The 12771-nt window shown below is 42.0% G+C and overlaps 2 protein-coding genes across 9 annotated transcripts in view; one reads left to right on the top strand and one right to left on the bottom strand.

Moving 5' to 3' along the window:
* LOC134285314 (glutathione hydrolase 1 proenzyme-like) overlaps positions 1-12771 on the bottom strand; it is a 768131-nt gene that overhangs the window by 544844 nt on the left and 210516 nt on the right. The gene's annotated exons all lie outside the window — the stretch shown is intronic.
* On the top strand, positions 2017-12019 carry LOC134285311 (uncharacterized). Of its 2 annotated transcripts, none has more exons than XM_062845872.1 (2): positions 2017-8673; positions 8753-12019. In XM_062845872.1, the coding sequence occupies exon 1, from the start codon at positions 7466-7468 to the stop codon at positions 8486-8488; it is 1023 nt and encodes a 340-aa protein (XP_062701856.1). In that variant the 5' UTR covers positions 2017-7465; the 3' UTR covers positions 8489-8673; positions 8753-12019. The 2 variants fall into 2 exon arrangements, with proteins under 2 accessions (XP_062701856.1, XP_062701857.1); XM_062845873.1 differs by having other exon boundaries at positions 2017-8918; positions 8978-12019.

Here is a 12771-nt window from a genome sequence, read left to right as displayed (position 1 = left end):
GAGATATTGGGGAGGGTAAAGGGAACTTAGGAATCATGGGGGTCCTTGGGAAATGATACCTTTGGGGAATCTAATCAACAAATTGGACATTTTAGGAGAAGTTGGGGATTCTTAAGGAACATTGGGGATTTTTAGGAGATATTGGGGAGGGTAATGGGAACTTAGGAATCATGGGGGTCCTTGGGAAATGATACCTTTGGGGAATCAAATCAACAAGTTGGACATTTTAGGAGAAGTTGGGGATTTTTAAGAAACATTGGGGATTTTTAAGGAACATTGGAGATTTTTAGGAGATATTGGGGAGAGTAAAGGGAACTTAGGAATCATGGGGGTCCTTGGGAAATGATACCTTTGGGGAATCTAATCAACAAGTTGGACATTTTAGGAGAAGTTTGGGATTTTTAAGGAACATTGGGGATTTTAAGGAGATATTGGGGAGGGTAAAGGGAACTAAGGAATCATGGGGGTCCTTGAGAAATGATACCTTTGGGGAATCTAATCAACAAGTTGGACGTTTTAGGAGAAGTTGGGGATTTTTAAGAAACATTGGGGATTTTTAGGAGATATTGGGGATTTTAAGAAACATTGTGGATTTTTAGGAGATATTGGGAAGGGGAAAAGGGAACTTAAGAATCATGCGGGTCCTCTTAGGAGAAGTTGGGGTTTCTTAAGGGACATTGGGGATTTTTAGGCGATATTGGGGAGGGTAAAGAGAACTTAGGAATCATGGGGTCCTTGAGAAATGATACCTTTGGGGAATCTAATCAACAAGTTGGCCATTTTAGGAGATATTGGGGATTTTTAAGGAACATTGGGGATTTTTTCGAGATATTCGGAAGGATAAAGGGAACTTAGAAATCATGGTGGTCCTCGGGAAATGATACTTAAGGGACATTGGGGATTTTTAGGCGATATTGGGGAGGGTAAAGAGAACTTAGGAATCATGGGGTCCTTGAGAAATGATACCCAGGTAACCACTAAGCACTTAAACAAGCCGTATTTCAGCATTATATCTTCATTCCACCTGCTTTTTGCTCTATCATAGCAGTTCAACTGCTAAACTGTACTAAATTAGCAACTGAACTGCTACTGAAAATGTGACAGCTGTTGCGTAGCATTTCAAATGCACGATCTTTTGGGGTCTTCTAGCATAAAAATACTGCCCAGCACATTCAAAATTGCATGAATTACCTCTTTTGGAAGCGCAAAGTAAAGAAAAGAGAAATGGGAGAGAGATAGAAAAGACGGCGAGATAAGAAATGTGGAATTATACACATATTTTCGTTTTCATTTTCGATAGTCTGAGAGATAAGCATTAAATCAGCCGTATATTGGGCCAAAACCTGCATTTAAGCAGCACTTATGGCGCATATACGACTTATTTCCATTTTTTGACCTGCTGTTAAGGCGCATTTCAACTGCTTACTGGTTACCTGGGTACCTTTGGGGAATCTAATCAACAAGTTGGCCATTTTAGGAGATATTGGGGATTTTTAAGGAACATTGGGGATTTTTTCGAGATATTGGGAAGGATAAAGGGAACTTAGGAATCATGGCGGTCCTCGGGAAATGATACTTTTGGGGAATTTAATCAACAAGTTGGCCATTTTAGGAGAAGTTGGGGATTCTTAAGGAACATTGGGATGTTTAGTAGATATTGGGGATTTTTAAGGAACATTGGGGATTTCTAGGAGATATTGGGGCTGAAAAAGAGAATTTAGGAATCATGGGGGTCCTTGGGAAGTGATACCTTTGAAGAATCTAATCGACAAGTCGGACATTTTAGGAGAAGTTGGGGATTCTTAAGGAACATTGGGGATTTTTAGGAGATATTGGGGATTTTTAAGAAACATTGGGGATTTTTAGGAGATATTGGGAAGGGGAAAAGGGAACTTAAGAATCATGCGGGTCCTCTTAGGAGAAGTTGGGGATTCTTAAGGGACATTGGGGATTTTTAGGCGATATTGGGAGGGTAAAGGGAACTTAGAAATCATGGGGATCCTTGGGAAATTATACCTTTGGGGAACCTAAGCAACAAGTTGATCATTTTAGCAGAAGAAGGGGTTTTTTTAAGAAACATTGGTAATTTTTAGGAGATATTGGAGAGAGTAAAGGAAGCATAGGAATCATCATCCCCAATGTCCCTTAAGAATCCCCAACTTCTCCTAAAATGTCCAACTTGTTGATAAGATTTCCCAAAGGTATAATTTCTCAAGGACCCCCATGATTCCTAAGCTCCCATTACCCACCCCAATATCTCCTAAAAATTCCCAATGTTCCTTAAAAATTCCCAATATCTCCTAAAATGTCCAACTTGTTGATTAGATTCCCCTTAGGTATCATTTCCCAAGGACCCCCATGATTTCTAAGTTCTTTTTAACCTCCCCAACATCTCCTAAAAATCCCCAATGTTCCTTAAAAATCCCCAACTTCTCCTAAAATATCCAACTTGTTGATTAGATTTCCCAAAGGTATCATTTCCCAAGGACCCCCATGATTCCTTAGTTACCTTTACCCTACCCAATATCTCGTAAAAATCCCCAATGTTCCTTAAAAATCCCCAACTTCTCCTAAAATGGCCAACTTGTTGATTAGATTCCCCAAAGGTATCAATTCCCAAGGACCCCCATGATTCCTAAGTTCCCTTTACCCTCTCCAATATCTTCTAAAAATCCCCAATGTTCCTTGCAAATCCCCAAAATCTCCTAAAATGTCCAACTTGTTGATTAGGTTCCCCATTATTCCTAAGTTCCTTTAACCCGCCCCAATATCTCATAAAAATCCCCAATGTTCCTTAAAACTCCCCAATATCTCCTAAAAATCCCCAATGTCCCTTAAGAATCCCCAAATTCTCCTTAAATGTCCAACTTCCAACTTGTTGTTTAGACTCCCCAAAGGTATCATTCCCCAAGGACCCCCATGATTCCTAAGTTCCCTTTACCCTACCCAATATCTCGTAAAAATCCCCAACGTTCCTTAAAAATTCCCAAAATCGACTAGAAATCCCCAATATCCCTTAAGAATCCCCAACTTCTCCTAAAATGTCCAACTTGTTGATTAGATTCCCTAAAGGTATCATTTCCCGAGGACCCCCATGATTCCTAAGTTCCCTTTACCCTACCCATTATCTTGTAAAAAACCCCAATGTTCCTTAAAAATCCCCAATATCTCCTAAAATGTCCAACTTGTTGATAAGATTCCCCAAAGGTATCATTTCTCAAGGACCGCCATGATTCCTGAGTTCCCTTTTCCCCTCCCCAATATCTCCAAAAAATCCCCAACTTCTCCTAAAATGTCCAACTTTATGATTTCATTCCCCAGAGGCATCGTTTCCCAGGGACTGCCATGATTCCTAAGTTCCCTTTACCCTACCCAATATCTCCTAAAATCTCCAATGATCCTTATGAATCCCCAACTTCTCCTAAAATGTTCAACTTGTTCATTAGATTCCCCGAAGGTATCATTTCCCAAGGACCGCCATGGCCCCTTTACCGTCCCCAATATCTCCTAAAAATCCCCAATGTTCCTTAAAAATCCACAACTTCTCCTAAAATATCCAATTTTTTGATTAGATTTCCCAAAGGTATCATTTCCCAAGGACCCCAATGATTCCTTAGTTACCTTTACCCTACCCAATATCTCGTAAAAATCCCCAATGTTCCTTAAAAATCCCCAATATCTCCTAAAATGGCCAACTTGTTGATAAGATTCCCCAAAGGTATCATTTCTCAAGGACCCTCATGATTCCTAAGTTCCCTTTACCATCCCCAATATCTCGTAAAAATCCCCAATGTTCCTTATGAATACCCAACTTCTCCTAAAATATCCAACTTGTTGATTAGATTCCCCAAAGGTATCATTTCATTCTTACCGCCCAATCTCAAGAACGATATCAATGCTATTCATCAACACGTGAACTCTCTTGGCTCCGTTGTTTCCAATCTCAAAACCAATGACATGGCTCTTGTGCTTGGCGATTACAATCAATCAGCTGTGCGGTGGATTTCGTCTAATACCGGAAGCCCGACGATTGACGGACACTGTCCGAGTTGCTGTTGAACCATTAATTCCCATCGATGTTAGTCATCCCCCGATTGAAATGGATTTATCTTGCTCGGCACCTATAGCTTTTGAAGATACTCATGAGTTGAACAGCTATGATTTCCGCAAAGCCGACTACGTTGCGCTTAATGATGCTCTGCTTGCCGCCGACTGGAATCAAATCTACTCGTTCCAAAATGTTGATGATGCTGTGGATTATTTCTCCGATGTTATTGCCAATGCTATTGCTGATCATGTACCGATGAAAAGAACCCCGAGAAAGCCAGCGTGGTCCAACAGCAAGCTGAAACGTCTTAAACGACGTCGTTCGTCTGCGTTACGCCGGTATTGCAACCACCGCTCTGTAGTTCTTAAGCTGCAGTTCAACCTCGCGAGCAGCAGGTACAGGAGATATAATCAACATCTATATGCCCGCTTCATCAGCAATACACAGCGTAACTTGCGATCAAATCTCAAGCAGTTTTGGTCGTTTGTGAAAACCAAACGTAACGTTGATGGACGGCAGACAATTAAACGTTCCATAATAAATTTAAAATTTCCCATAAATAATTCGAAAAGTCCCAGTGAAGAAACAGGGGGTGTAAGCAGTAATAAATAACAAAAGTTCCATAAACAAATAGAAAAATGCATAATTAAATCAGAAGTTTCCATAAATAATTGATTTTTGAGCAATTAAAAACGTCAAAAATGCAATGAATAAATCAACTGTTGCAATAAAAAAAAGCCAATTTTCCCACCAAATAACTTCGAATTTTCCATAAATAAATCCGATTTTTACATAATAAATAAGAAAATTCACAATAAAAAAATATCGAAAAAGCAATAAAAAATTCAAAAAATGCAATAAAAAATGACGAATTTACCCATGAAAAACAAATGCAGAAAAGTATGAGACAGTGAAATGCTGAATCGCACTTATATGTCTGAATCGACTGAAAAGCTTGTGTAACTATGATTGCAATTTACCGAGCAATTGCTTGCTGTCCGAACTCGCTATCGCTCGTCGGACCTAAAAAAAGGGATAACATCTATGTTTGCATTATACCGGGCAAATTCTTGAATCTGTGGTTTGCCTAGAACCGAATCGATGCAGTTGCGGTGCATCGGATATCGGAAACTTCGGCGGCCTTCTGCCGCCTCAGTTCCTCAATCCTCTATGCGGCTTCGCCGCTTGGTCTATGTAATTTTTGGCTGAAAATGCATTTACGTTTATTGCTCGTTTTTTGACATTTATTGATAATTTATTTTTTGTTATTGTACTTTTTGAATTATTTATTGCTTTTTCGATATTTTTTTATTGTGAATTTTCTAATTTATTATAGAAAAATCGGATTTATTTATGGAAAATTCGAAGTTTTTTGGTGGGAAAATTGGCTTTTTTTATTGCAACAGTTGAATTATTCATTGCATTTTTGACGTTTTTAATTGCTCAAAAATCAATTATTTATGGAAACTTTTGATTTATTTATGCACTTTTCTATTTGTTTATGGAACTTTTGTTATTTATTACTGCTTACACCCCTGTTTCTTCACTGGGACTTTTGGAATTATTTATGACGAATGATCACTTTCTTATGAGTCGTTTATATTTTAGCCTTGATGGACTGCCAACTACGATGTACCACGGAGAATTATCAGCTGACACCGCCACAGAGAAGTGTGAACTTTTTGCTGCCAAGTTCAGATCCGCCTTCAACAATTCTGCAGCGCAACCGTCGCAGACCATCGTAGCCCTTCGGGAAACTCCTTCCGACGTTTTGGATTTTGATCTTTTTGACATTGGTTAACCCTCTAATACCCAATTTTTTTATTTTGGTCTAAATATTATTTTTCGTCATCTAAAATCGATTTAAACATGTTTTGGAAGATGATTCTTTTTAATTCTCGATTTCGTGAATTTCAGTTTTTGATTTTTCTAATTTTTATTTTTGAACATCCCCACACTTTAATATTTTTCCTGGAAGCCATTTTGGGGAACGGATTTTTTGAGATAAAAACATTTTGAGATTTTATGATAATTAATGAAATATTATTATTTTAAATTTTTTTCACAGAAAATTTTATTTTCCGTGTAATTTCAAGGAAAATAATTTTAGAGTGTATTCGATTCCCTTAAACTATTAAACAAGGATAGAATGATTTGGGAAAAATTTAAAATATGTTAATTGTAGCGATTCAATACAAAATAAACAATGACTTCTAAAAGGTGACTAAAACATCAATTTTTCAATGATTTTTAAAAAATGTAAATACGCTTTAAAATACACCAAAAACCATTTTAAGGTATACAAAACAGTCCTAAATATCAGCCAAAAATATGAAAAATTTGATTTTCCGCGAAACAAAAATTACAAAAATGCTCAAACTATACCCCGTCTAAAGGCGGGATTGGGTATTAGAGGGTTAAGAAGATGTGTCTAACCCCATTCGGAAACTCAAACTCTCCTTCTCCGCTGGTCCAGATGGGATTCCTTCGGCGTTGTTGAAACGATGTACTTCTGCGTTACTGAAGCCTTTGACAACAATATTCAGCCTATCGTTTCAAAACAGACTATTTCCGTAGAGCTGGAGGTTTTCATATCTGTTTCCAGTACATAAGAAAGGGGATCAATGTAATGTCGATAACTATCGTGGAATAACCACCTTATCAACCTGCTCGAAAGTTTTCGAACTCATTGTCAACAACGTGTTATTTGCTAATTGCAAGCAGTACATATCTACTGACCAGCACGGATTCTTTCCAAAAAGGTCAGTCATGTCGAACCTATCTCAATTCACCTCAACTTGCATACAAGCAGTTGACAATGGAAAGCAAGTCGGCGCTGTTTATTTGGACCTCAAGGCCGCGTTCGATAAAGTCGACCACCATATTCTACTGCAAAAACTTGAAAATTTGGGCGTATCTGCTGCAGGTGTTGACTGGTTTAGATCGTACTTGATGGGAAGATCGCTTCGTGTGAAAATTGGATCCGCTTATTCTGCCCCCTTCGTCAGCCTGTCTGGCGTACCACAGGGCAGCAATCTAGGCCCGTTATTGTTCTCACTCTTTATTAATGACGTGACGCTGATCCTACCATCTGGTGTAAAACTTCTTTATGCTGACGACGCGAAAATTTATATGATCGTAGAGTGCCTTGATGATTGTTTTGCTCTCCAGGAATTGCTTAAACGTTTTGAGCAGTGGTGTGCGGGAAACTGCCTTACACTTAGCATCGAGAAGTGCCAAGTCATAACGTTTAGCCGAAAACTCAAACCTATCATTTTCGATTACAAACTCTCCGGAAGAAGCCTCGAAAGAGTTCATCGCATCTAGGACTTGGGAGTTACGCTTGACGACCGACTTACGTTCCGGTTTCATCGTGATGAGGTCATATCCAAAGCTAACCGACAGCTTGGTTTCATAATGAAAATTGCCAAAGGATTTCAGGATCCGCACTGCCTGCGATCACTTTATTGTGCGTTAGTGCGATCGATTTTGGAGTTCGCTGTCGTTGTTTGGTGCCCTTACCAATCAACATTTATATGGTATGGTATACGTGCAAGGTCCTTCTCCTGGACGAACTCAACCACCGTCAAGTGCTGGCTATCGTCGCCGCCGTCAAGATGGAAGCAGTTCGTCGCAAATAGGGTTTCGGAGATTCAGCACATTACGAAGGACAGCGTCTGGAACCACGTTGCTGGACTGCAGAATCCGGCGGATATCATTTCCCGCGGAATGGCTCCTATACAGTTGCAGTACAGATCGCTCTGGTTCAGTGGACCGCATTGGCTGAGGTCGGACGAATGCAACTGGCTATCAACCCCACTGATCAGTGAAGACGAATTCGATCCGATAGATCTCGAGGTCAGGGACGTCTCTGCAGTACTTCCAGTCATCGAACCAAGCGATGTCTTCAGCCTCCGATCATCGTTAAGCAACCTCCAGCGCCACGCTGCATGGATTTTACGTTTCCGCATCAAGTCGCAAACAGAGTTGGCAGACCTGACGACCAGCAGAAGAGTTAGAGAATCGTCGAAGATCCTAGCTCTGAATTCGCAACTCGAAGAAGGAGTACTATGCGTTGGTGAACAGTTTCGTCCCGCGTCAATCAAGAACCGCCGCTCAACCCTCCAAAAGGTTCAACGGCACGTCCAGCAGTTGTTGAAAAACTGGTCCAAGCTGTACCTGTCGGAACTCCACAACCGTACGAAGTGGACTGTACATCGGAACAACGTGGCAGTAGGAACCATGGTAGTCCTGAAGGATGAAGAACGACCGCCTCTGAAGTGGCAGCTCGGCCGGGTGACAGACGTTCACGCTGGCGAAGACGGGAATGTGCGGGTCGTAACAGTCAAGACCAAAGACGGCAGCTACCGCAGAGCAGTATCGAAAATCTGCGTTCTGCCCATCCGTGATAATATTGTATCGTCGAACGGGGAGAACTAAGGCTCCTCCACCGGCGGAGGTCGAATCCATCGGCCTCCGCACACCAGTTAAGTTGTTTGTACATTGTAATTTTCCAAAAAGTAACCCGCTCATTTTTCCCAGTCACGATCGCCCTTGGCTCCGGTAATCCGGAGCAGTCTCCAATCGACCAATCGAGCCCGTCAAGCGTACCCCTGTCAGTCGAGGTCTGTATAGTTTCGGTGGTGGCCAGATGTTGCATGAAGTCTAGTTCGTTCAAGCATGAATAACGTTAGCGGTGTTAAGCGTCAATTTTTCGGCGCCCAGTCAGACCCTCATTACAATCAGCACCAAATTTGACTCTTCGAGGTAACCTGCAACCGCTTCTGGAAGAGGACAGGAGTGCGCATCCTGCCCTTGGCGTGTTACAAGTGGTCGTCATCTAGCTTGGCCAGTGAGATCGACGTTCACAGTACGTAGCTTCGTCAAACTAGTAGCAGCCCGTAGGTAATACCCAGAAAGTCATCATAGCGTGAACAGAGAGAAGGATTCCGATGCCAGCCGGCGTCCGCGGAGGCCATGATGGCCTCCGTTCCAGGCAAGTCCTTATTTAATTTGATTATAAAGGTAAAAAAGCACCCTCTCATCTGTTTCAGCGATAGCGACTATGCAACATCACCACCGAAATGAGTCAGCCGAGCAGTCCAAGTTCCGATGGCAACCCGCCATCCCAGCACGACAACCCGTCGTTGCAGTTTCCAGTCAGCAGTTCCGACGGCAGTTCCGTCCCAGCACGACAATCCGTCGTCGCAGATCCACATTCACCAGTTCCAACGGTAATCCCGTTCGTGCGCGACAAACGTTGCCGCAGATCCGCAGCCATCAGTTCCGACGGCAGTCCCGTCCAAGCGCGACATCCATCGCCGCAGATCAACCAATTACCAGTTCCGACGGCGCACTGCCGTCCCAGCTCGACAATCCGTCGTAGCAGTTTGCAGTCAGTGTGTATTCAGCCAAGCTTCGTTCAACACCGCAGAGCCAACCCGTCTATTCTGTACTAGAGTGAGAGGAGCATCGGTACCGTCCGGTACCCGCGGAGGCCCGCCGGCCTCCGTTCCAGGGAAGTCTTTTCGTAATGTGATTAAAAAGATGAAAAAGCACCCTCTCATCTCTTACAGCGCTATATTTCACCCATCTCCAACGACAAGTACAAGTTCCGACGGGAATCTGTCATTCCTGCACGACAACCCGTCTTTGCAGTTTCGAAAACATCCGTTTCGACGACATCCCACCGTCCCAACGCGACAACCCGTTGCCGTAGTTGTTTAGCAGCCATTCGTACCACCGACATTCCACCGTCCAGGGCGAGATTCCGTCGTCGCAGTCCAGCCATGATCCAGTCCAGTCAGTACTTCCCACGACCATCGCCGGCAATTCGCCAAACGTTCATCGAGGAAAATAGATACAGAACCTGAAAGAATCGTTCATCAATTTCATATCCAGCAGGAACGATCATTCCTATACGAAGAAGATCTGTCACCAGTGCCACCCGGCACGCACGGAGGCCAGGTTGGCCTCCGTTCCAGGCAAGTCGCTTTAATTTTTGATTATAAAGGTAAAAAAGCACCCTTTCATCTTTTTCAGCGACTTGACCTGCGGCGAGCTGCAGACAACCCGATCGGCGTAGTAAGCATACGGCACTCCCACTCACCTGATTCCTTCCAAGGTCATTGTCATCACCAAATTCCAGTACGTCCTTCGTGTCCGTGAGATCAGCAGCATCAGTACCGGTACATACGAGTTCATTCGTCCCGATTCAGCACATCTTTTAGCGGTGAAAATGATGAAATTCGATGCACTACGATCAACAGCTATGCACTCCGGTCGAGTGCAGCCAAATTATAAACAACAACAAACAGTAGATCAGAAAACTAGGTCAGTAGTAGCACCAGCAACGGTCAGCGAGGTCGACAGTATATAGGCCGTAGAGTATATAAGAGCAGAAGAAGTGAAACCAGTAGTAGAATGTTGTGATCAAAACAAACGACAAAATTTGTGTATGTTACAATAGCAGTAATTATTGTGTAAGTTAGAGAGAGAAAGTAAGAGAGCAATTGAAATCACAGATTTCAAGGCGGCCGGCTAATGTTAGAGCGAGATACACAAAAACATCGATGCCAAGTTTACTTGCGCATCCCTAGGTAGCCAACCGTGTCCAAACTCTCACTCTCTCTGAATCGAGCCGAATCTAAAAACCTTATATACCTGCAGCTGGCGATCGTGTCGCCGGCTGCGTAATACATAAGCGATGAGTAGAGTAGGTAGCAGATAAACAAATCAGCTGTTTTGTAAGTCAGTAGAAATAAACCGCCGCGGAGGAAACATCTCCTCTTTTCGTTTTCGTAATAAAGTAGTTTGGTGTTCGCGTAAATAAAAGTGTTTCCGCCGATAATTAACGAGTTTCCAATCAAGTGTCCGAAAGAACAACCCGCGGCGGGCGCGAACACTTGGATTCCCGGAATAGTCTCTATGGGCAGCACGATCCTGTTCGATTTGTGTCGGCTACCTTCAATGAAGTGTCTCATTTATACGACTTCGATGTGCCAGTGTCTGCTCTTCAGCGACAATTTTCAGCTCATTTCAGCAATGCAAGGATTTGAATTCATCGGAAAAGACCTCATATTTTAGTATAACGACATCACTGTTAGTTAAGTTTTAGTTCGTATAGCTTCTATTGTGTGACTAGATTGTGTATGTTCCCGTTTTGCATTGTTTGTTTTCATTGTTTTTATTTTTTAAGATACAGGGTTTTTATGCCCCCTTGTTTTCAATGTGGCTTTTCCCTGTCCAACTTCATTGAGACATCAGGTCAGATGAAGGGATTCATATAAATAAATTTTTACAAAGATTCCCAAGGACCCCCATGATTCCTTAGTTTCCTTCACCATCCCCAATATCTCCTTAAAATCCCCAATGTTCCTTAAGAATCCCCAACATCTCCTAAAATATCCAACTTGTTGATTAGATTCCCCAAAGGTATCATTTCCCAAGGACCCCCATGATTCCTAAGTTCCCTTTACCCTTCCCAATATCTCCTAAAAATCTCCAATTTTCCTTAAAAATCCCCAACTTCTCCTAAAATGTCCAACTTGTTGATTAGATTCCCCAAAGGTATCATTTCCCAAGGATCCCCGTGATTCCTAAGTTCCCTTTACCCTCCCCAATATCTCCTAAAAATCCCCAATGTTCCTTATGAATAATCAGCTTCTCCTAAAATATCCAACTTGTTGATAAGATTCCCCAAAGGTATCATTTCCCAAGGACCCCCATGATTCCTAAGTTCCCTTTACCCTCCCCAATATCTCCTAAAAATCCCCAATGTTCCTTTTTTTTTTTTTTTTATCTGTATTAACGAGATTTTTAGCCCTTGGCTAGTTCATCTCGGGACCCACGCTTTACTTCCCTTCCGAAGGAAGAACTCACATTTTGCGAGTTTGTCGGGAGTGGGATTCGATCCCAGGTCCTCGGCGTGATAGTCAAGTATTCTAACCATCACACCAGGTCCGCTCCACCCCAATGTTCCTTAAAAATCCCCAATATCACCTAAAAATCTCCAATGTCCCTTAAGAATCCTCAACTTCTTCTAAAATGTCCAACTTGTTGATTAGATTCCCCAAAGGTATCATTGCTCAAGGACCCCTGTGGTAACGATCATAAAAGATCTAATAATTATTATTGTTCATCTGTTAATGCCACACGCGCTGCGGAGGAGGACGAACCATGCTGGCGCAGGGCAGGGAAGAGACTGACTGAATCGATCAACGCGCATTACTAATCGTGTAGCACCCGTGTGCGTGCGAGGTAGACGAAGTGAAAACGGACATTAATAGAGGATCTACCACATCCCCTTTTCTCTGGAAAAAGAGATTGTAATTTTGTATCTAATGTTATTCCTTTTCGGGAAATCGTTTTATAAATTTTATTAGACTAAGTATTACCACCGGCTCAAACACATGTGGAAATAAGTATTTAAACATCAATTACATGTGAGTATGTGAGAAACAGTTAAAACGTTATTTCAGGTTATATCACATGTTAATGCTTTGCAAACCCTAACATTCGAGCACTATTCAACTATCCGCCTTTCCTCAAACAGAAGTCAGTAATCCAAGGTTATCAGTATCACATACCTGCTATGAATATTACTATTTTGTACTAAGTTCAAACGTAATTTGTAGAACAATTATTTTTATATCATTATTCGACGACTGGCAACAACATTCCTTAGATGGGTTACTCTCTTGATTAAGCATATCAACGACTAC

This window comes from Aedes albopictus, chromosome 1, assembly GCF_035046485.1.
Source record: "Aedes albopictus strain Foshan chromosome 1, AalbF5, whole genome shotgun sequence".
In the NCBI taxonomy this organism is placed as follows: Eukaryota; Metazoa; Arthropoda; class Insecta; order Diptera; family Culicidae; genus Aedes; species Aedes albopictus.
This window is presented reverse-complemented; position numbering and strand designations above follow the sequence as displayed.